Source organism: Rhinoderma darwinii, chromosome 1, assembly GCF_050947455.1.
Source record: "Rhinoderma darwinii isolate aRhiDar2 chromosome 1, aRhiDar2.hap1, whole genome shotgun sequence".
Classification (NCBI taxonomy): domain Eukaryota; kingdom Metazoa; phylum Chordata; class Amphibia; order Anura; family Rhinodermatidae; genus Rhinoderma; species Rhinoderma darwinii.
The window spans coordinates 320539233-320564828 of record NC_134687.1 but is presented as its reverse complement, the minus strand read 5'-3'; the positions used below and the strand labels follow the sequence as shown (position 1 = coordinate 320564828).

The 25596-nt window shown below is 41.7% G+C and overlaps 1 protein-coding gene across 4 annotated transcripts in view; it reads left to right on the top strand.

The window, feature by feature from the left end:
* KIAA1958 (KIAA1958 ortholog) overlaps nucleotides 1-25596 on the top strand; it is a 164906-nt gene that overhangs the window by 65241 nt on the left and 74069 nt on the right. For all 4 annotated transcript variants that reach the window (XM_075825585.1, XM_075825584.1, XM_075825582.1 and 1 more), the window contains exon 2: nucleotides 6137-7337. In XM_075825585.1, coding sequence (XP_075681700.1) covers nucleotides 6161-7337 — 1177 coding nt within the window. In that variant the 5' untranslated portion in view covers nucleotides 6137-6160. The remainder of the gene's footprint in view (nucleotides 1-6136; nucleotides 7338-25596) is intronic.

The window sequence follows — 25596 nt, the reverse complement described above, 5'->3', positions numbered from 1 at the left end:
GGTCACAACACCCATAAATGAATTCCTTGAGGGGTGTAGTTTCCAAAATGGGGTCACTTCTGGTGGGTTTCCATTGCTTTGATACCTTTGGGGCTCTGCAAATGCGACATGGCACCCGAAAACCAATCCAGCAAAATCTGTGCTCCAAAGAACACATAGCGCTCCTTTCCTTCTAATACCTCCCATGGGCCCAAACGGCAGTTTATGGCCACAAATAGGGTATTGCCGCACTCAGGACAAATTTGGCAACAAAATGGGGTATTTTATTCGTTGTGAAAATAAGACATTTTGAGCCAAAACTACATCTTATTGGAAAAAAGTTTTTTTTTTTAAATTCACAGCCCAATTCAAATAAGTTCTGTGAAAAAACTGTGGGGTCTAAATGGTCACAACACCCATAAATAAATTCCTTGAGGGGTTTTGTTTCCAAAATGGGGTCACTTTTGGTGGGTTTCCATTGCTTTGATACCTCTGAGGCTCTGCAAATGCGACATGGAACCCGAAAACCAATCCAGCAAAATCTGGACTCCAACAAACACATAGCGCTCCTTTCCTTCTGAGGCCTCCCATGGGCCCAAACAGCAGTTTATCACCACAAATGGGGTATTGCCGCACTCAGGACAAATTGGGCAACAAAATGGGGCATTTTGTTCCCTGTGAAAATAAGAAATTCTGATCAAAAATGACATCTTATTGGAAAAATTGTCATTCTTTTAATTTCACAGCCCAATTCAAATACGCGCTGTGAAAAAACTACGGGGTCAAAATGGTAACAATAACCATAAATTAATTCCTTGAGGGGTGCAGTTTCCAAAATGGGGTCAGTTTTGGGGGATTCCTACTGTTTTGGCACCTCAACACCTCTCCAAACCTGGCATGCTGCCTAAAATATATGCTAATAAAAAAGCACCACCAAAATGCACTAGGTGCTTCTTTGCTTCTGGGGCTTGTGTTTTAGTCCACGAGCGCAGTAGGGCCACATGTGGGACATTTCTAAAAACTGAAGAATCTGGACAATACATATTTAGTAGTGTTTCTCTGGTAAAACCTTCTTTGTTACAGAAAAAAAATAGAATAAAATTGAAATTCAGAAATAAAAACGAAATTTGCAAATTTCACCTCCACTTTGCTTTAATTCCTGTGAAATGCCTGAAGGGTTAAAAAACTTTCTAAATGCTGTTTTGAATACTTTGAGGGGTCTAGTTTTTAAAATGGGGTGCTTTATGGGGGTTTCTAATACATAGGCCCCTCAAAGCCACTTCAGAACTGAACAGGTACCTTAAAAAAAAGGCTTTTGAAATTTTCTTAAAAATATGAGAAATTGCTGTTTATGTTCTAAGCCTTGTAACGTCCAAGAAAAATAAAATAATGTTCAAAAAACGATGCCAATCTAAAGTAGACATATGGGAAATGTGAACTAGTGACCATTGTGGGTGGTATAACCGTCTGTTTTTCAAGCAGATGCATTTAAATTCTGAAAAATTCTATTTTTTCTAAATTTTCTCTAAATTTTGCAATTTTTCTCAAATAAAGACTGAATATATCGACCAAATTTTACCACGAACATGAAGCCCAAAGTGTCACGAGAAAACAATCTCGGAATCGCTTGGATAGGTTTAAGCATTCCGACGTTATTACCACATAAAGTGAAATATGTCAGATTTGAAAAATGGGCTCTGAGCCTTAAGGCCCAAACTAGGCTGCGTCCTTAAGGGGTTAAAGTAATAAAAGTAAAAATCGCCCTTTTTCCCTTATCAAGTCCTTTTATTATAAAAAAAAAAATAAACAAATAAACTATACATAATTAGAATCGCCAGGTCCGTACTGGCCTGAACTACAAAAGTATTTTGTTTTTTTATCCTGCGCTGCGAACACTGTAAAAAATAAATCCGTAATAAACAATATCAGAATTGCTATTTTTTTTGTCACGTCACCTCCCAAAAAATTGAATAAAATGGTAGTAATCAAAACTACAGTTCATTACGCAAAAACCAAGCCCTCACACAGCGTTCTTGATAAAACATAAAAAAAAAGTATATACATTTGTTATCGCCACAATAGTATCGACCCGCACAATAAAGTGACTGTTATTTATAGCACACGGTGAATGCAGTAAAAAAAAAAATTTTTTTGTAGAATTGCTGTTTTTTAGTCACCACGCCTCTTAAAAAAAATAGAATAAAAACTGATCAAAAAGTCGCATGTACCCCAAATAGGTACCAATGAAAGATTGTCCCGCAAAAAATAAGCCCTCACACAGCTCTGATGGAACAAATATGGCTACACAAAAGGTGCAGAATGTGTTTCAAAAGAGGAGAAGATCTGGCACCATTTAGCAGTGCGACACTGGCCACATATCTGCAGATTATTATTTATTTACTGCGTTATTCTACCCTGATGTACTCCACACAGTTTACATATACCCTGATGTACTTCTAGATTGCATATACCCTGATGTACTCCGCACAGCTTACATATGCCCCCTCATTATAAACTGAAACACCAGTAAAACCCCAAACAGAACTACTACCAAGCAAAATCCGCGCTCCAAAAACCAAGTGGCGCTCCCTCCCTTCGGAGCCCCACATCGTGCCAAAACTACAGTTTAAGTCCACGTATATGGCATCGCCATACTCAGGAGAACACGCTTGACGGTTTGAGATATTTGCTTTCAGTGGTACAATCTGGGCACAACAGATTGTGCACTAAAATTGCATATCAGTCGAAAATCCACTGTGCAGTATATTCTAGTAAAAAACATATTTTGGGTCAAAATACTCACTGCACCCCTTAATAAATGCTTTAAAGGAACAGTGTCATCACAAATTAATTTTTTTATATGTTAAAGATGTTAGTGCTTTATTAAAAACGTTTATATTCATTTGTGTGTTTGTGTTTTACTTTTCCTTATTTTTACACTTTTTCTTCCCTATGGGGGCTGCCATTTTTTGTTCCATTTCTGTATGTGTCGATTAACGACACATACAGACATGGAATACGGCAGCCACAGTCCCATAGGGACTGCGAACGGCTCCCGTCCCATTGACTTCAGTGTACGGCGTCTGTGTGGGAACTGCGCATGCGCCGCTCCCACACAGTCCAATTCGAAATTGGCGCCGTCCGGCGCCATTTTCCTGTGGACCGGAAGTCGCGGCCGGACAGTAATATTACTACTTCCGGTCGCGGCTTCCGGATTTGTGCACTTGGACCAGCGGCAGCAAACGGAGCGGACGGGCCGGAGGGAGCCGCGGCGGCAGGAGCAGGTAAGAGATTTCAATGTATGTTCGTGTTTGTGTGTGTTTACTACTGTATGTAAACCTACTACACTGTGTGTTAGCTCAAAAAATGGCGACACAGTGTAGGAGATTACACTGTTCAAACCCCTCGTTTATCCCGGCACTAGCCAGGATAAAGGAGGGGGGGATGCTGAGAGCTCACTAGAGCGAGGGCTTTTAACCCAATGTTGCAATGCTGCAATTTTGGGAATAGCTCCATCTAGTGACCAGAAATGGGTAATATTATAAATTAGAATTAATTTATAATATTTCCTGACTAGTGAAAAAAATAAAAAAAATTTGAACAATGTTTAATCACCCACACACTACATGTTTAATTTTTTTTAAAAAAACATGTTTTTCTGGCAACACATTGCCTTTAAGAGGTGTAGGTTCCAAAATGGGGTCACTTCTGGTGGGTTTCCATTGCGCTAATACCTCTGGGTCTCTTCGAATGCGACATGGCACCCGAAAACCAGTCAAGCAAAATTTAGACTCCAAGAACACATAGCGCTCCTTTCCTTCTGAGCCCTCCCATCGGCCCAAATGCAAGTTTATCACCACAAATGGGGTATGGCCGCACTCAGGAGAAATTGTGCAACAAAATGGGGTATTTTATTCCTTGTGATAAGAAATTTTGGGCAAAAATGACATTATTGGAGAAAATGTTTTAATTTTATTTCATGGCCCAATTAAAATACGTTCCGTAAAAAAACTGTGGGGTCAAAATGGTCACAACACCCATAAATAAATTCCTTGAGGGGTGTGGTTTCCAAAATGGGTTATTTTTGGGGTTGTTCTCTATGTTTTGGCACCACAAGACCTCTTCAAACCTGGCATGGTGCCTAAAATATATTCTAATAAAAAAGAGGCCCCAAAATCCACTAGGTGCTCCTTTGCTACTGAGGCCAGTGTTTGATTCCATTAGCACAATAGGGCCACATGTGGGACATTTCCAAAAACTGGAGAATCTGGGCAATAAATATACAGTTGTTTCTTTGGTTGCAGAAAAAAAAACTGATTAAAATTGAATTTCTGCGAGAACAATGAAATTTGCAAATTTCACCTCCACTTTGCTTGAATGCCTGTGAAACGCCTAAAGGGTTAAGAAGCTTTCTAAATGCTGTTTTGAATACTTTGAGGGGTCCAGTTTTTAAAATAGGGTGTTTAATGGGGGTTTCTAATATATAGGCTTCAGAACTGAACTGGTACCTATTAAAAAAAAAAAAAAAAAAGCTTTGGAAATTTTCTTGAAAATATGAGAAATTTCTGCTTATATTCTAAGCCTTGTAACGGCCTCAAAAAATAAAAGAATGTTCAAAAAACTATGCCAACATAAAGTAGACCTATGGGTTATGTGAACTAGTAACTATTTTGAGTGGTATAACCATCTGCCTTACAAGCAGATACATTTAAATTTAGAAAACATTTTCTGTAAAAAATTTTAACAACTAAACTCTGTTAGTGGTAAAATTTTGTCGATACATCCAAAGTACAATGTGTCACAAGATAACAATCTCAGAATCGCTTGGCTTAATAAAGGTATTCCAAAGTTATTCCCACATAAAGTGACACGTCAGATATGAAAAATGGGCTCCGAGCCTTAAAGAGGCTCTATCACCAGATTTTGCAAGCCCTATCTCCTATTGCAGCAGATCGGCGCTGCAATGTAGATTACAGTAACGTTTTTATTTTTAAAAAGCGAGCATTTTTGGCCAAGTTATGACCATTTTTGTATTTATGCAAATGAGGCTTGCAAAAGTCCAAGTGGGCGTGTTTAAAGTAAAAGTCCAACTGGCCGTGTATTATGTGCGTACATCGGGGTGTTTTTACTACTTTTACTAGCTGGGCGTTCTGATGAGAAGTATCATCCACTTCTCTTCAGAACGCCCAGCTTCTGGCAGTGCAGACACACAGACACACTCACTTCCTGCCCCAGGTCCTGCATCGTGTCGGACGAGCGAGGACACATCGGCACCAGAGGCTACAGTTGATTCTGCAGCAGCATCGGCGTTTGCAGGTAAGTCGATGTAGCTACTTACCTTCAAACGCTGATGCTGCTGCAGAATGAACTGTAGCCTCTGGTGCCGATGTGGCCGACACGATGCAGGACCTGGGGCAGGAAGTGAGTGACGTCACAGCGTGATCTCTCGAGAACACGGCTGTGTCTGCACTGCCAGAAGCTGGGCGTTCTGAAGAGAAGTGGATGATACTTCTCGTCAGAACGCCCAGCTAGTAAAAGTAGTAAAAACGCCCCGATGTACGCACATAATACACGCCCACTTGGACTTTTGCAAGCCTCATTTGCATAAATACAAAAATGGTCATAACTTGGCCAAAAATGCTCGTTTTTTAAAAATAAAAACGTTACTCTTATCTACATTGCAGCGCCGATCTGCTGCAATAGCAGATAGGGGTTGCAAAATCTGGTGACAGAGCCTCTTTAAGGCCCAAACTTGGCTGTCATTAAGGGGTTAAGGCATGAATTGCTATTTTTTGTGATTTTTCGATGTTTAGTGTTCCTTTAAGGAAATAAGTATAAAAATGATATACATTTACTTGCAAGAACAGAGAACTTCTAGGAATTAGGCCCAAAATAAAATGCTAACATAAAATATTATAAGTGTGTGTCTATTGTATAACAATTTCTGACTTTGTTTGATCAGCAGTCTTATAACCATCTCTCTTTGCTCAGTCTGTGGCTCAACACCACATACTTGAATATGGCTTTCGATCTAAAAAAAAAAAAAGCTTGGGGACCTCTATATTAGAAAATTGTGTTCTGCATATTGTCTGAATTCCATGTTTGCATGAAAAATAAAATACTAATACATTTTATTCTTCTCTATTTTACTTTCTAGGAAAAGGCCTCCTGATCAGCAACAATGGAAGACTGTCTTCATACCTCTTCAGAAAACCTCTCCAAGTTAGTAAGTTGGGCCCATAGTCATGGCACCATTTGCAGCCTTATTCCAAACCTAAAGCACTTACTTTCTGAGGGCTCCCATGGCACTCTTACTGCTATGTGGGGATGCAGTGCTGGGCATGCATACCACTGGCCATTGACTACAACTTGTAGGGCAGGCCCTCAGGAGAGAGTATGCTTCCAGGACAATAGAAGTTTCAACTCGGACAGCCCAAGTATAATTGGTGTGCCTTCAGAGACTCAAACAAGTCCATTAGAAAGGTACCCTGGGAGACCAGGAAAATCTAAGCTTGATGGCAATAGAACAAGAGACTCCTGTGATTTTTCCTACTGTAGTGAACCGTCAGAGCTGGATGAGCCAGTAGAAGAATATGAAGATGAAACCACATTGTTTGATATGGTGTGTGAATCTTCTGTAACTGATGAAGACAGTGATTTTGAGCGCAGAGCTCAGCAATCTCCTAGTGTTTCTCGCAAGAGACCAAGTGGTGGTCTTAACTCTTCACTTTCTGGGTCTCAGTCGCATATTGCTGATGAGGATGGTAGTGATGTAATTTTAAAAAAGATCAAACAGGAGAACCCTGAAGACTATTACATTGTTGCTAACGCAGAACTCACTGGTGGTATTGATGGGCCCACTCTATCATTAACACAGATGACAAAGCCGAAAAATCAGACTCCTTCCTCAACTCCTTTTATGGGACCAACTAAACCACCTAAAATTTTACCCCCATCTCTAAACAATGACTTGGACATACAAACTATTACACCTTCCCCATTGGTCCTACAGAGACCCCCACTCCAGAAACCAGTGAGGCCACCGTTGCCATCACAAAGCAAAGCACCATCTAATGCTCCACTTGTGAGTCAACATATAGGAATTCAGATGCCCGTCAGCACCTCCACAGGAAACCCCAGTCAATCTATCAGCATACCTTTATCAGCACTTCAGTTGCCAGGGCAGGAAAAGAAAGAAGTTGCTGACGAACTGCTTTCACCTGTACTAAAACCAGAATTGCTCTGTGACATGGCACTCTCACCATCAGTTAGTGCTGAGCCTGAAGTTAGCTCCAGTCAACAACAGCCAAGTACCATGCCCAATATTAACTGTGAAGGAACTGCACAGTCTATTCCAGGTATGTAAGTGTAAACATATGAAGTGAATGTATTGGGCAGTGTAATTAAAGTGTAGCTAAACGTTTGACAAACTTCTGACATGTCATAGTGACATGTTAGAAGATTGGATTGGTGGGGGTCCGAGCACTGAGACCCCCACCAATCGCTAGAACGAAGCATCTCTGTTCGGCTTTTCCCGGAAATAAATGTATCGTGTATGGACTCAATAGAAAGTCTATGAGCCCGTACTCCGATATATCGGCTTTCCGGAAAAAGCCCAACAGACATGAAGCGGCTGAGCGCTTACACGAGCACTTTAGCTGCTTCGTTCTAGCGACTGGTATGAGTCTCCGTGCTTGGACCCCCACCAATCCAAACTTCTGACATGTCACTATGACATGTCAGAAGTTTGTCAAACGTTTAGCTACACTTTAATGCTATTTTCATGCTACCTTGCTTGAAACATACTTATAAGTTAATTTGAATATCTGTCCAGGAGTGGTAGAGTTATTCTTTAAAACTATCTCATGGAGATCATCAGTTCATAGTAAATAATGTAAGTCTTGGCAATTCAGATTCAGTGATCCCTGTGGTTCTCCTAGCCCTTTTCCTCTCTCTTATGAGTTCCTAAGAGCATGTTCAGATGTTGTGGAATTGTCATGGATTTTCATGACATGTGGATGCAGTTTGCATGGGGTGATATTAGATTTGCAGCTAAATCTGTGGTGGAAAGTCTCTGTTACTTAGGGCATGCTTAGATCTAGCAGAGGTTTTCCATCCTGGATTTTACTACCAATCCGCAGCAAAATTGGCGCGTTGCTGCGGATTTCACATGATGCTTTGCAAAGGGTGAAATCCAATGTGAAATTCTGCTGCAGAATGCGCCTGCAGATTTGAAAATATGCAGCATGCCCTGATTTCTGCAAAGGTTTTTGTTTTTTTTCTGCGATGGGTGTATGGAATTTTGAAAACCCCATCCACAAGTATTGTACTGTAAACTGGGGCTGGGCGATTACCTAAATCAAAATTTTTAGGCCACACCTCTTTACATGCCATGCCCCCTATTTGCATGCCATGCCATTTAATTAATATAGATCCCCTGAGCCTGCTGTATACTACTGTATATAATATACCCCCCGACACTGCCCCCCACACAGTATAATGCCCCGACAGTTGCCCCCACACAGTATAATGTCCCTATAGCTGCCCTCCTCAGTATAACGCCCACAGCTCCCCATCACAATATAATGAGCCCACGCAATGTAATGCCCCCACGCAGTATAATGCTCCCATACAGCCCCAATAGTCGCTAATAAATATAATAAAATACATTCTCCCCTGACCCCGTTCCAATAACAAGTGGAGGAGATCCCTCTGCTCTGTGTGGCTTCTGGAGGGAGCCCCCTTCGCTATGGCAGAGTAGGGAGGTAGCTCCCTACGCTGCCATTTACTAGGCTACAGACTCCCAGACAGCGTGCTAGAAGCGGCCTATACTAGCACTCCGCTCTGGGACTCCGTCTCTGGAGAAGCCCTTGACATCACTGTCCATATATGGACAGTGATGCCAGGAGCAGAGTAGTAGTCCCAAGCAGTGGACTGCCATATGTCCATATCACGGTCCATATATATATATATATGGACAGTGACGTCCGTGGCTCCTCCTGAAGAGGAATCCCCGGTCAGAGAGTCTGCAATGCTCTGATTGGGGATTACACTTCTAGAGGGAGCCCAAGGGTGCTACTACCAGGGAGGGTGGGCCTGTGTGGCACTACCAGGGAGGGTGGGCCTGTGTGGCACTACCAGGGAGGGTGGCCTGTGTGGCATTACCAGGGAGGGGGGCCTGTGTGGCACTACCTGGGAGAGGGAAGCCTCTGTGGCACTACCTGGAAGAGAGGGGCCTATGTGGCACTATTTGGGACGGGCGGCTGTGTGGCACTATCTACGTGGGCAATAAATTTATGGGGGTACAAACTGGGCGCCTAACTTTATGGGGGCATAAAGTGATGTTTTCTGCCATTTTACTGCCGCTGTAGTTTCCCCCGCAAAGTGGCCCACTAAGTCTGCGTCGACCAAGGGCCCACATAAACCTGGAGCCGGCCCTGGATGGGGGTAATATACAGGGATGATGGGGGTAATATACTGAGACCCCCATCATCCTGTTTATACCAGCCAGCTGTCATTTCTTTATATAATCCCCATCAACTATGTATATTGCCAAATCAACCATGTATATTAACCCATCAACACTGTATATAACCCCAATCGTCTGTGTATATGCAATTGGAATGGGCACTGTCTGCTCGCTGTGGTGCACAGACATTGAGGCTAAACCAGAAGTAAATAGGGTAGGCATTGAGGCAGGAAAAAAAATGGGGCGGGCATCCTGAGGAAGCAGATCCAGTTGAAACCAGGAAAAAAAAACATAAAAAACTAAATGCGCTAGATGAAGTCTCTTATCTGCACTGAATTATTATTATTATTTTAATTAATTAATTGCCTAGCCCTACTGTAAACTATTACATATTTTTGAAATGTGACAATTCCACAATGTCTGAACATGACCTTAATATCTGCACAGAGGGCTGGAAGTGACATAATACAGAGGAAGATAGCCAGGAAAAATGCGCTAGGTATCGCTGAATTCCGTATAAGAAAGAAATATACAACAAATGTTATTTTTAGTTGTTACTATTAAATCTGTTTATTCTGGGAAACTACAGCGATAACTATTAAATATAGTATATAAACAGATTTTAATATTGCAAATTAAAGTGGTATTTCCCTCCTATAATGTTATAACATATCATTAGGAAATGCCATAACATTATGATCCATAAGGGTCCAACCTCTGGAACCCCCTCTTTAATCATGAGAATGAAGGGACCGAGGTCCCTTCTGCTAATTCCCTGAGACAAAGAGTCTGTGTTAAAGTTCCCTGCACAGCAAGTGATCGGATAATACTGGAAAGGAGCAAGAACTTTTAAAGAGGACCGATCACTTCCTGGAAAACCTGATGAACTGCGATGCATTTGCAAATTAATTCTCCAGGTTTGAATTTCGCTTTTGAAGAATTTGACAAAAATATGGGAATCTGTTCTCTTATTGTATTCTTTGGACCAGGAATCCGTGAATCAATAAGATGGCAAAACAGCAGAATCTATTCACTCACCTCTACTCCTGGACTGAGTTGAGCACAAAACTCCACACCATTCAAAGGCTGTAAAGAATCCGCTCCTCTCCTTCACAGTTGGCATCTTCCACAGAAGTAGGACTACACAACACTAACCGCACTATGAGATTTCTTAACATTATACCATCACTTACCATCATGGGAATACCTCATGATGACCCGCACAGTAATAATATAGCACAGGCAGGAGCCTGCAGAGGACCTGTGCCGTACTATTATGGTGCTCTGATCACGCACGCAATCAGAAACAGGGCTGCGGCTGCAGTACACAGCCCTGACCTGCTCTAACGACAGAAATCAGAGGAACCTCTGATCTCCATCGCTTAACCACTTGTATGCCGTGGTCAAGGCAGATCTCCGCATACAAGAGAAAAGCAAAGAAGGGAGCCCCATTTGATCGTGACACAGGGATATCCTGTGAGACGATATATACCTATACTCGGACAGCCCAGGATCCATTGAAGAACCCTAGGGCTCGCTTTAGAAATGTTGTTAGGGCATACTTTAATTAGGGTCCTCTTACACCAGCAAATGTTGGCCATAAAAACTAGCACTGATCAACTTGACAGCTTGTTGATCGGCGCTTTTTTGCTCCTTTCACAAGTAGCTATGTAATAGGTATAAACTCTTAGAGAGCAAAATGATCTTGACTAGGTTTATGCGACAAAGGGAGTGCTCCCCACACCTTGCATTTAGAGTCGACATATTTAACCCCTTCCCGCTCCTTGACGTACTATTACGTCATGGCAGCTGTATCGTTCGCGCTCCATGCCGTAATAGTACGTCTCGGGAGTAACGGCCGTTTCGGCCGTCCTCCCGACACATACAGGAGCTGTGACGCTGCTGTCTTGTTCAGCAGCTGTCACAGCTCCTACAGCGGGGACCGATCGCTGTGTCCCCGCTGATTAACCCCTTAAAAGCCGCGTTCTATAGAGATCGCGGCTTTTTAGGGGTTAAGCTGCCATCGCCGGCCTGCTACGCGATAGCGGCCGGCGATGGTGACTATGGCAACCGGACACCAAACAATGGCGTCCGGCTATGCCATAAACGGAAGCCTAGTGGGTCCTGACAACGTCAGGACCCACTATGCTTGCTGTCAGTGAGTAGCTGACAGTTCTAATACACTGCACTACGCATGTAGTGCAGTGTATTAGAATAGCGATCAGAGCCTCCTGCCCTCATGTGCCCTAGTGGGACAAAGTAATAAAGTGAAAAAAAAGTTAAAAAAAGATGTGTAAAAATTAGAAAATAAAAGATTTAAAAGTAATAAAAGTAAAAATCCCCCCTTTTCCCTTATCAGTCCTTTATTATTAATAAAAATATATAAACAAACAAATAAACTATACATAATTGGTATCGCCGCGTCCGTAACGGCCTGAACTACAAAATTATTTCATTATTTATCCCGCACGGTGAACGCCGTAAAATAAAATAATAATAAACCGAACCACAATCACAATTCTTTGGTCACTTCACCTCCCAAAAAATGGAATAAAAAGAGATCAAAAAGTCGCATGTACCTAAAAATGGTACTGATCAAAACTACAGTTCATTACGCAAAAAATAAGTCCTCGCACGGCTTTATTGATTGAAAAATAAAAACGTTATGGCTCTTAGAATAAGGGAACACAAAAAGTGAATGATTGTTTACAAAACGTATTTTATTGTGCAAACGCCATAAGACATAAAAAAAAACTATAAACATCTGGTATCGCCGTAATCGTATCGCCCCGCAGAATAAAGTGAATATGTAATTTATAGCGCACGGTGAACGCTGTAAAAAAAAAACAATAGTAGAATTGCTGTTTTTTAGTCACCACGCCACCTAAAAATAGAATAAAAACTGATCAAAAAGCCGCATGCACCCCAAGAAAACTACAATGAATTCCTCAAGGGGTCTAGTTTCCAAATTGGGGTCACTTTTGGGGGGTTCCCAATGTTTTGGCACCACAAGACCTCTTCAAACCGGACATGGTGCCTAATAAAAAAGAGGCCTCAAAATCCACTGGGTGCTCCTTTGCTTCGGAGGCCGGTGCTTCAGTCCATTACCGCCCAAGGGCCACATGTGGGATATTTCTCTAAACTGCAGAATCTGGGCAATACGTATTAAGTTGCGTTTCTGTGATAAATCCTTTTGTGTTATAAAAAAAATGGTATAAAGAGGATTTTCTGACAAAAAAAAAATGTCAATTTCACCTCTACTTTGCTCTAAATTTTTGTGAAACACCTAAAGGGTTCATAAACTTTCTACATGCTGTTGTGAATACTTTGAGGGGTCTAGTTTCTAAAATGGGGTATTTGATAGGGGTTTCTAATATATGGGCCCCTCAAAGCAACTTCAGAACTGAACTGGAACCTAAAAAAATAAATAAATGAGGCAATACTTCGCTTCTTACATTATACTGATAATGAGCCGTGCCCACCCCGAGATTACCCCAGTTTTGACCGTTTGTCTAAACGGAGACCCCTATTAGACCGTTCCAGTGCCCGGTTTTCCCAAGCATACACCCCCGAGAAGTGTATTTCTATTGATGAGTCCCTGGTACATTTTAAAGGGAGGGTTCAATTCCGCGAGTACCTGCCGGGTAAGAGGGCAAGGTATGGCGTGAAGATGTATAAGCTGTGAGAGTGCATCAGGGTATACCTACAGGTTTAGGATATATGAAGGAAAGGCCACCCCAAAACCAGACTGCATCCTGGACTACAATAGGTACATGGGAGTGATGGACTTGTAAGATCAAGCCCTGAGGCCCTACAGCGCCATGCGGTGTGGTATAAGAAGCTGGCCGGGAACATCATATAGATGGCTTTGTACAATGCGTACGTGCTACGTCGATGTGCAGGCCAGACGGGAACTTTCCTGGAATTTCAAGAGGTGATTATCAAGAACCTAATCTTTAGGGACCAAGAAGGGGGGGCACCCAGTACTTCTGGAAGCGAGCCCACACGCATCGTACCAGGGCAACACTTTCCAGGGGAAGTTCCCCAAACTGGCAAGAAGGGAAAAAGTCAAAAGAGGTGCAAAGTCTGCTATAAGAGGGGGATAAGGGAGGACACAATATATCAATGTGACACGTGTCCCGAATAACCAGAGCTCTGTATGAAAGTGTTTTAAAATTTATCATACATCCCTTGGTTTATAATTTACCCCAATTTTACTTACCCTGATGCACTCCGCACAGCTTATCCCCCCTCGTCTTTCCCCTCTGGGCCCTGCTGTGTGTCCAGGCAGCTGATAACAGCCACATGTAGGGTATTGCCATACCCGGGAGAACCCACATTACAGTTTATGGGGTGTAGGTCTCCGGTCAAAATGGCCACTACACCTCTAGATGAATGCCTTAAGGGTGTAGTTTTTAAAACGGGGTCACTTCTTGCGGGTTTCAACTGTACTGGTACCTCAGGGGCTTCTGCATACATGACTTCGCACTAGAAAATCCCGAGTAGGCCAAATGGTGGTCCTTTCCTTCTGAGCCCTCCCATGGGCCCAAACGGCAGTTTATCACAACAAATGGGGTATTGCGGCACTCAGAACAAATTGCGCAACAGAATGGGGTATTTTGTTTCTTGTGAAAATAAGAAATTTTCAGCCAAAACTACATATTATTTGACAAAAATAATTTTGTTTTCATTCCCAGCCCAATTCAAATAAGTTCTGTGAAGAAACTATGGGGTCTAAATGGTCACATTACCCATAAATGAATTCATTGAGGGGTGTAGTTTCCAAAATGGGGTCACTTCTGGTGGGTTTCCATTGCTTTGATACCTCTGGGGCTCTGCAAATGTGACATGGCACCCGAAAACCAATCCAACAAAATCTGTACTCCAAAGAACACACAGCGCTCCTTCCCTTCTGAGCCCTCCCATGGGCCCAAACGGCAGTTTATCACCACAAATGGGGTATTGCCGCACTCAGGACAAATTGGGCAACAAAATTGAGTATTTTATTTCTTGTGAAAATAAGAATTTTTGAGCTAAAATGACATATTATTGGAAAAAATATATTTTTTTTAAATTCCCAGCCCAATTCAAATAAGTTCTGTGAAGAAACTATGGGGTCTAAATGGTCACATTACCCATAAATGAATTCCTTGAGGGGTGTAGTTTCCAAAATGGGGTCACTTCTGGTGGGTTTCCATTGCTTTGATACCTCTGGGGCTCTGCAAATGCGACATGGCACACGAAAACCAAACCAGCAAAATCTGTACTCCAAAGAACACACAGCGCTCCTTCCCTTCTGAGGCCTCCCATGGGCCCAAACGGCAGTTTATTGCCACAAATGGGGTATTGATGCACTCAGGAGAAATTGGGCAACAAAATTGAGTATTTTGTTCCCTGTGAAAATAAGAAATTTTGGTAAAAAATTACATCTTATTGGAAAAAATGACATTTTTTTAATGTCACAGCCCAATTGAAATAGGTACTGTGAAAAAACTGTGCGGTCAAAATGCTAACAACAACCATAAATGAATTCCTTGAGGGGTGTAGTTGCCAAAATGGGGTCACTTTTGGTGGGTTTCCATTGCTTTGATACCTCTGAGGCTCTGCAAATGCGACATGGCACCCGAAAACCAATCCAACAAAATCTGGACTCCAACAAACATATAGCGCTCCTTTCCTTCTGAGCCCTCCCATGGGCCCAAACGGCAGTTTATCACCACAAATGGGGTACTGCCACACTAAGGACAAATTGGGCAACAAAATGGGGTATTTTGTTCCCTGTGAAAATAAGAAAGTTTGATCACAAATGACATTTTATTGGAAAAAATGACATTTTTTTCATTTCAGAGCCCAATTCAAATACGTGCTGTGAAAAAAATGTGCAGTCAAAATGGTAGCAACAACCCTAAATGAATTCCTTGAGGGGTGTAGTTTACAAAATGGGGTCACTATTGGGGGATTCCTACTGTTTTGACACCTCAACACCTCTTCAAACCTGGCATGCTGCCTAAAATATATTCTAATAAAAAAGAGGACTCAAAATGCACTAGGTGCTTCTTTGCTTCTAGGGCTTGTCTTTTAGTCCACGAGCGCAGTAGGGCCACATGTGGGACATTTCTAAAAACGGCAGAATCTGGACAATACATATTTAGTAGTGTTTCTCTGGTAAAACCTTCTTTGTTACAGAAAAAAAAATGAATAAAATTTAAATTCAGCAAGAAAAATGAAATTTGCAAATTTCACCTCCACTTTGCTTTAATTCCTGTGAAATGCCTGAAGGGTTAAAAAACTTTCTAACTGCTGTTTTGAATACTTTGAGGGGTCTAGTTTTTAAAATGGGGTGTTTTATCAGGGTTTCTAATACATAGGCCCCACAAAGCCACTTCAGAACTGAACAGGTACCTTAAAAAAAAGGCTTTTGAAATTTTCTTAAAAATATGAGAAATTGCTGTTTATGTTCTAAGCCTTGTAACGTCCAAGAAAAATAAAAGAATGTTCAAAAAACGATGCCAATCTAAAGTAGACATATGGGAAATGTGAACTAGTAACTATTTGGGGTGGTATAACCGTCTGTTTTACAAGCAGATGCATTTAAATTCTGAAAAATGCAATTTTTTCAAAATTTTCTCTAAATTTTGCAATTTTTCACCAATAAACACTGAATATATCGACCAAATTTTACCACGAACATGAAGCCCAATGTGTCACGAGAAAACAATCTCAGAATCGCTTGGGTAGGTTTAAGCATTCCGACGTTATTACCACATAAAGTGAAATATGTCAGATTTGAAAAATGGGCTCTGAGCCTTAAGGCCAAAACTAGGCTGCGTCCTTAAGGGGTTAAGAAAGGGATAGATATTTTTCTCATGAGACTGAGTAGCTGTTTTGGTGATGATAATACGGTTACTACTGGTAGGTTATGGTATATATCCGGCAACCCAGCATCCCATAATGGCATGAGAGCTGATGTGCTCCTATTAATTCGAAGGCCTGAGAGCTAACCAAAGTCACCCAACATATAAATAGCCCTTGGCAACGATATGTCAAGGTCTGCCATAAATGGTACTAGATCATCTGTATAGAGGCCTACTTGGTCTTCCCTGCTACCTAAAGAGATACATCGATATATGGAGTCCTTTCTGATACAGAGGTCCAAGGGTTTAATTGCTATAGCAAATAAAAGGGGCGATAAGGGACACCCTTGACGGATGCCCCTGCCCAAAGCAAAGACGCTTGCTCATTGACCGTTCAATAGAATATTAGCCCTAGGCTTCTTATATAATATAGACACCCATTGAATAAACAGAGGGCCTAGGCCAAAGCGACTCAGTTTCTCCAACAGGTATGGCCCTTCCAAAGGCTTTGGCAACATCGAGCGAAGGTAGTGCCTATCTCTCCCCCCTAGCCACTCCCACTTGGGAATCCACCTGGACTCTCCGCATGTTATCTGTGGTGCTGTTGCCCAGCATAAATCCAGATTGATCTGGATTGACTATATTAAGAATAGCCGAGTTCAGGTGATTAGCTAGGATTTTTGACAGAATCTTATAGTCAACATTTAATAGTCATATGGGTCGGTAAGACCCACATTCCGCGGGATCCTTATCTGGTTTCAAGAGTACCACCACAACAGTAGCAGCATATAGGAAATCTGGTAGTCTATTCGTGTCCAGGGTGTGCTGATACATCTTAAGAGGTGTGGGCCCAAGTGTTCACAGTATCTGGAGTATGCCTCTACAGGGATGTCATCAGGGCCTGGTGACTTCCCCTTGGCCATATTAGAAATTTCCCTTTCTACCTTTATCAAAGTGAGGTCCGCTCCCAGTAGTTGTCCGTCCTCCATTGTTAATTGAGGGAAGTTAATAGTGTCTACATATGTTGTCATATCGGACTAACTACTAGCAAATTAAGTCGAATATGTTGGTAGAATTCTTTGAATCTATTTAAGATTTGAGCGTTTTTGACAAGGATTGCCCCCTGATCAGAAGCTATCTCAAGGATAGCAGGTGAGGAAGCGTTTTGGTGGACAATGTGAGCCAAGAGCTCGATTTGGTTACCCGATACAAAATTAGTTTGCCTAGTAAAAAACAATTTCCTCTGGGTTTTTTCATGTAAATGCGTGAGATACTGCCGCCTCGCCTGTAGCCATGTTTGTTGGTCAATGTGGGACGTGCAATGAGTTCCCATTCTTTACCTGTACAATCCCTGGCCAAGCTCTCCTCATGTCTAGCAGATTACCTCTTAATGAAGGATTGTGGACCTAAGGCATCCTCGCAAATATGCTTTAAATGTTTCCCAAAACAAGGCAGGACTAGTGTTATCCAAATGTAGGTCAAAAAATGTATTAAGCTGGTCAGGTATCCTGTCTTGCGCTCCAATATGCTTGAGGCAGAGGGAATGAACCCTCCAGCTGAACACAGATCCATTGCTAGATAATTGTAGGTCTATACACAATAGTGAGTGGTCGGATAACCCTCTCACATTATAATAAACATCTATGACCGCTATGGAAACTGAGGCCGTACCAAAAGCATAATCTAGGTGGGAGAGGGAATCTCTACCAGCCGAATGCCAGGAATACACTCACTATCGTTTAATGTGTCTGTGACTCTAAAGGTCCATCCATCCCACCTCACCAAGGAATTTTTGCAAAGTCGTTAGGTCTGAGGGGATATCCCTGGGGCAGAGTTAACTTGCAATCTATCTAGCACTGGGTCCAAAATCATATTACAGTCTTCCATAAATATAGCCCTCGCTTCAGGGTGTTGAACCGCAAAGAGGGCAGCCTGGTGGAGGAGGGACATGCCGGAAGTTGGGGGTATACATATATATATATATATATATATATATATATATATATATATATATATATCATAACATATGGGACACAGTTGATGTATGCACGGGTAAATACATAACTACCATCAGGATCTATTTGACCTTGAGCGGTTTCCCATCTCAAATTTTTATGGACCAGTAGTGACACCCCTCTAGAGTAAGAGGTATGAGTGGAATGACCAGACCACTGCACCCATGGTTTAGACAGATAATTAGTAGTATCCGAAGTCAAATGAGTCTCTTGAAGACAAAGTATATGTGGTGCAAGTTTTCTTACATAGGCGATCCTTTTTCAAGGGCTACCCATACCTCTAACATTCCAGCTCAGTAGTATTAAATTTGCCATGAAGATAGAAATTTATATGAATAACGGGATAAGACAACTGGCATATCATCCCCACCTGGGCACCCCTTTGCCCCTGCAAAGTAATGCATCGGCTTGTGACCATTCCCCAAAGTATACAATATTTGAAGCAGCACAAATCCCGTTATCAGGAGCGGTGTCACGCTGTAAAATCAGACAAACCCAGTCTGACGTAATGTAATCTTCAGAAAAAGCATGGTAAACAGCAGCACACGTCTCCCACGTTTCAATCAATATGTTCTTTTATTGGTCAAACATCCAGTAAAAAAATGGCAACGTTTCGACCCGTGACAAGTGGAGGCTTGAGAAAGGCCCTCCACTTGTCACGGGTCGAAACGTTGCCATTTTTTTACTGGATGTTTGACCAATAAAAGAACATATTGATTGATACTTGGGAGACGTGTGATGCTGTTTACCACGCTTTTTCTGAACATTCCCCAAAGTAGTGACACTATACATTCGAAAAAAGGGAAAAGAAGATCGTATACATGTGCAGTGACAACAAAAGAACAAACATTAGGACAGAAAACGTTCATAGAATTGTTAAAACAAGTCGTGGTCAGGTATAGGGTTGCTGTTGTTGCAAAGGAAAGTAGAAGGAAGTGCAACACAAACCTATCACAGCTTTCTTGTGACTAAAGGCAAATAAGCATGACATTGCAGTATAATGCCTTGTATAATGCCTTGCTGGTGCTGAGGTGTTATCGACATCCTACCACATAAAAACGTTGATATGTGAGGGAATACAGGCTGACAATACAAGCCAGGGGCTCTCACTATGCCTTACCACATCCTTCAGTGAACATAAAGAAGCCTATCCATTCTAGAAGCAGATCCAGCTTGATCTGCAAATTAGAAGTGTAACGGATAGAAACCACAAATGACTAAGCTGAATGCAAGTAGCTAAAAAAAATGCAGTGTTGAATGTCAATTCGTTTGCAGATATGTCTTTGTGGAAGGTAGGATGAAAACAGTAACGAATCAAGTCATACAGAAGGCAGTATCGACATATTCAATCGTTCTACGTTAACAGCTCAGTGCCCAGCAGGGGCAGGACGTCTCATGATCCACTCCTCCACTTCCAAGGAGCCGTGAAAAATAGGACCCTCTCACCATCCACTACTTGAAGGCGGGCCGGATAAGCCATGAAGTATGGGAAGTTGGCTTCTCTTAGACGACGTTTGACGGAAACAAAAGTAGCTCTTTTCTTTTGGAGTTCTGCAGAGAAATCAGGAAAAGGATATATTGGCATTTTCATATCTGATGTCTTGTTTCAACGGGCAAGTTGGAGAAGATCATCTCGATCTTTCCAGTTAAGCATCCTGGCTAGTAGTGGCCTAGGAGGTGTCCCAGGTGCTGGCATTCGGGCCGGGACTCTATGTGCTCGCTCAACTGCGAAGGCCATAGAAACCGCTTGTCACAAGGCTGGCATATGCGTGAAAATGACGCAGCCACGCAGCAAACACGTATGACACACGGAACTGCAAACACTGCCTTTTTTGCGCGCGCAAAACGCACACGCTCGTGTGAATCCGGTCTTGAAAGAAGCTTAATTTCCAGCTTCAAAAACACCTGAAAATTAGAGGCTGTTTTCTCTGAGGGTATGTTCACACGGCTTATTTTTGGCCGTTTTTCGGGCAAACAACAAAAAAACAGCCTAAAAATCGGAAGCAGAACGTCTCCAAACATCTGCCCATTGATTTCAATGGGAAAAACGGCGTTCTATTCCGACGGGCCGTTTTTATGCATGAAAAAACGGCCGTGAAAAAGAAGTGCAAGTCACTTCTTGGGGCGTTTTTGGAGCTGTTTTTCATAGACGGCCGTAAAAAACGCTGCAAAAATCGCGGGTGGCTCAATAAACTTCTGAAAATCGGGAGCTTTTTTCCCTTGAAATCAGCTCTGTATTTTCAGACGTTTTTGAGTTGGCATGTGAACATACCCTAATAGTCTTTAGAAACACTTTCTTCCATCTATCCCCTACTTGTTAACCATTCAAATGTGCGTTAGGTAAAAGAAGGGGGCAGCTAGAAGGGTAGTATTACGTTAGAAGTACGTACACAGGGTTTGTTTGTAGTCTGTTACCATGGAGACAGATCTGCATAGCAGCTATAGACACAAAATGGGATTTGTACAAAATTGCTGTATTTTTTATTTTAGATGTAATGGAGCGATAAAGAAATTGTTTTACAAGGTTTGGCAAATACATTGGCAACTGTATGATAATATTTTGACTGGTTTAGTTGCTGAATAAAGTTCAAGGGGTTGTCCCATCAGGGATAACCCCTTTTAGAAAGTAGCCACGACGGTGATCAGCGGCAAACCAGTCAGGCGTCTCTTGTATAGTGGCGGCTGCAGAGGAAATGTAATATTACATGGTGGCCGTTCAAATGTTGTTTAACCCCTTAAGGACGCAGCCTAGTTTTGGCCTTAAGGCTCAGAGCCCATTTTTCAAATCTGACATATTTCACTTTATGTGGTAATAACGTCGGAATGCTTAAACCTACCCAAGCGATTCTGAGATTGTTTTCTCGTGACACATTGGGCTTCATGTTCGTGGTAAAATTTGGTCGATATATTCAGTGTTTATTGGTGAAAAATTGCACAATGTAGAGAAAATTTTGAAAAAATTGAATTTTTCAGAATTTAAATGCATCTGCTTGTAAAACAGACGGTTATACCACCCAAAATAGTTACTAGTTCACATTTCCCATATGTCTACTTTAGATTGGCATCGTTTTTTGAACATTTTTTTATTTTTCTTGGACGTTACAAGGCTTAGAACATAAACAGCAATTTCTCATATTTTTAAGAACATTTCAAAAGCCTTTTTTTTAAGGTACCTCTTGAGTTCTGAAGTGGCTTTGTGGGGCCTATGTATTAGAAACCCTGATAAAACACCCCATTTTAAAAACTAGACCCCTCAAAGTATTCAAAACAGCAGTTAGAAAGTTTTTTAACCCTTCAGGCATTTCACAGGAATTAAAGCAAAGTGGAGGTGAAATTTGCAAATTTCATTTTTCTTGCTGAATTTCAATTTTATTCATTTTTTTTTCTGTAACACAGAAGGTTTTACCAGAGAAACACTACTAAATATGTATTGTCCAGATTCTGCAGTTTTTAGAAATGTCCCACATGTGGCCCTACTGCGCTCGTGGACTAAAACACAAGCCCTAGAAGCAAAGAAGCACCTAGTGGATTTTGAGTCCTCTTTTTTATTAGAATATATTTTAGGCAGCATGCCAGGTTTGAAGAGGTGTTGAGGTGTCAAAACAGTAGGAATCCCCCAATAGTGACCCCATTTTGGAAACTACACCCCTCAAGGAATTCATTTAGGGTTGTTGTTACCATTTTGACCGCACAGTTTTTTCACAGCACGTATTTGAATTGGGCTCTGAAATGAAAAAAATGTCATTTTTTCAAATAAAATGTCATTTGTGATCAAAATTTCTTATTTTCACAAGAAACAAAATACCCCATTTTGTTGCCCAATTTGTCCTTAGTGTGGCAATACCACATTTGTGGTGATAAACTGCCGTTTGGGCCCATGGGAGGGCTCAGAAGGAAAGGAGTGCTATATGTTTGTTGGAGTCCAGATTTTGTTGGATTGGTTTTCGGGTGCCATGTCGCATTTGCAGAGCCTCAGAGGTATCAAAGCAATGGAAACCCACCAAAAGTGACCCCATTTTGGAAACTACACCCCTCAAGGAATTCATTTATGGTTGTTGTTAGCATTTTGACCACACTGTTTTTTCACAGCACCTATTTCAATTGGGCTGTGACATTAAAAAAATGACATTTTTTCCAATAAGATGTAATTTTTTACCAAAATTTCTTATTTTCACAGGGAACAAAATACTCAATTTTGTTGCCCAATTTCTCCTGAGTGCATCAATACCCCATTTGTGGCAATAAACTGCCGTTTGGGCCCATGGGAGGCCTCAGAATGGAAGGAGCGCTGTGTGTTCTTTGGAGTACAGATTTTGCTGGTTTGGTTTTCGGGTGCCATGTCGCATTTGCAGAGCCCCAGAGGTATCAAAGCAATGGAAACCCACCAGAAGTGACCCCATTTTGGAAACTACACCCCTCAAGGAATTCATTTATGGGTAATGTGACCATTTAGACTCCATAGTTTCTTCACAGAACTAATTTGAATTGGGCTGGGAATTAAAAAAATATATATTTTTTCCAATAATATGTCATTTTAGCTCAAAAATTCTTATTTTCACAAGAAATAAAATACTCCATTCTGTTGCCCAATTTGTCCTGAGTGCGGCAATACCCCATTTGTGGTGATAAACTGCCGTTTGGGCCCATGGGAGGGCTCAGAAGGAAAGGAGCGCTGTGTGTTCTTTGGAGTCCAGATTTTGCTGGATTGGTTTTCGGGTGCCATGTCGCATTTGCAGAGCCCCAGAGGTATCAAAGCAATAGAAACCAACCACAAATGACCCCATTTTGGAAACTACACCCCTCAAGGACTTCAATTATGGGTGTTGTGACCATTTTGACCCCATAGTTTTTTCACAGAACTTATTTGAATTGGGCTGGGAATGAAAACAAAATTATTTTTTTCAAATAATATGTAGTTTTGGCTGAAAATTTCTTATTTTCACAAGAAACAAAATACCCCATTCTGTTGCGCAATTTGTTCTGAGGGCCGCAATACCCCATTTGTTGTGATAAACTGCCATTTGGGCCCATGGGAGGGCTCAGAAGGAAAGGACCACCATTTGGCCTACTGGGGATTTTCTAGTGCGAAGTCATGTATGCAGAAGCCCCTGAGGTACCAGAACAGTTGAAACCCCCAAGAAGTGACCCCGTTTTAAAAACTACACCCTTAAGGCATTCATCTACATGTGTAGTGAGCATTTTGACCGGAGACCTACACCCCATAAACTGTAATGTGGGTTCTCCCGGATATGGCAATACCCTACATGTGGCTGTTATCAGCTGCCTGGACACACAGCAGGGCCCAGAGGGGAAAGACGAGGGGGGATAAGCTGTGTGGAGTGCATCAGGGTAAGTAAAATTGGGGTAAATTATAAACCAAGGGATGTATGATAAATTTTAAAACACTTTCATACAGAGCTCTGGTTATTCGGGACACGTGTCACATTGATATATTGTGTCCTCCCTTACCCCCTCTTATAGCAGACTTTGCACCTCTTTTGACTTTTTCCCTTCTTGCCAGTTTGGGGAACTTCTCCTGGAAAGTGTTGCCCTGGTACGATGCGTGTGGGCTCGCTTCCAGAAGTACTGGGTGCCCCCCCTTCTTGGTCCCTAAAGATTAGGTTCTTGATAATCACCTCTTGAAATTCCAGGAAAGTTCCCGTCTGGCCTGCACATCGACGTAGCATGTACGCATTGTACAATGCCATCTGTATGATGTGCCCGGCCAGCTTCTTATACCACACCGCATGGCGCTGTAGGGCTTCAGGGCTTGATCTTACAAGTCCATCCCTCCCATGTACCTATTGTAGTCCAGGATGCAGTCTGGTTTGGGGGTGGCCTTTCTTTCATATATCCTAAACCTGTAGGTATACCCTGATGCACTCTCACAGCTTATACATCTTCACGCCATACCTTGCCCTCTTACCCGGCAGGTACTGGCGGAATTGAACCCTCCCTTTAAAATGTACCAGGGACTCATCGATAGAAATACACTTCTCAGGGGTGTATGCTGGGGAAAACCGGGCACTGGAACGGTCTAATAGGGGTCTCCGTTTATACAAACGGTCAAAACTGGGGTCATCTCGGGGTGGGCACGGCTCATTATCAGTATAATGTAAGAAGCGAAGTATTGCCTCATTTATTTATTTTTTTAGGTTCCAGTTCAGTTCTGAAGTTGCTTTGAGGGGCCCATATATTAGAAACCCCTATCAAACACCCCATTTTAGAAACTAGACCCCTCAAAGTATCCACAACAGCATTTAGAAAGTTTATGAACCCTTTAGGTGTTTCACGGGAATTTAGAGCAAAGTAGAGGTGAAATGTAAAAATTTTTTTTGTCAGAAAATCCTCTTTATACCATTTTTTTTATAACACAAAAGAATTTATCAGAGAAACGCAACTTAATACGTATTGCCCAGATTCTGCAGTTTTGAGAAATATCCCACATGTGGCCCTAGTGCGGTAATGGACTGAAGCACCGGCCTCCGAAGCAAAGGAGCACCTAGTGGATTTTGAAGCATCTTTTTTATTAGGCACCATGTCCGGTTTGAAGAGGTCTTGTGGTGCCAAAACATTGGGAACCCCCCAAAAGTGACCCCAATTTGGAAACTAGACCCCTTGAGGAATCCATTGTAGTTTTCTTGGGGTGCATGCGGCTTTTTGATCAGTTTTTATTCTATTTTTAGGTGGCGTGGTGACTAAAAAACAGCAATTGTACGATTGTTTTTTTTTTCGTTTTTTTTTACAGCGTTCACCGTGCGCTATAAATGACATATTCACTTTATTCTGCGTGGCGATACGATTACGGCGATACCAGATGTTTATAGTTTTTTTTAATGTCTTATGGCGTTTGCACAATAAAATACGTTTTGTAAAAAATCATTCACTTTTTGTGTTACCTTATTCTAAGAGCCATAACGTTTTTATTTTTCAATCAATAAAGCCGTGCGAGGACTTATTTTTTGCGTAACGAACTGTAGTTTCGATCAGTACCATTTTTCGGTACATGCGACTTTTTGATCTCTTTTTATTCCATTTTTTGGGAGGTGAAGTGACCAAAGAATTGTGATTGTGGTTCGGTTTATTATTTATTTTTTTTACAGCGTTCACCGTGCGGGATAAATAATGAAATAATTTTGTAGTTCAGGCCGTTACGGACGCGGCGATACCAATTATGTATAGTTTGTTTGTTTATATATTTTTATTAATAATAAAGGACTGATAAGGGAAAAGGGGGGATTTTTACTTTTAATACTTTTAAATCTTTTATTTTCTTATT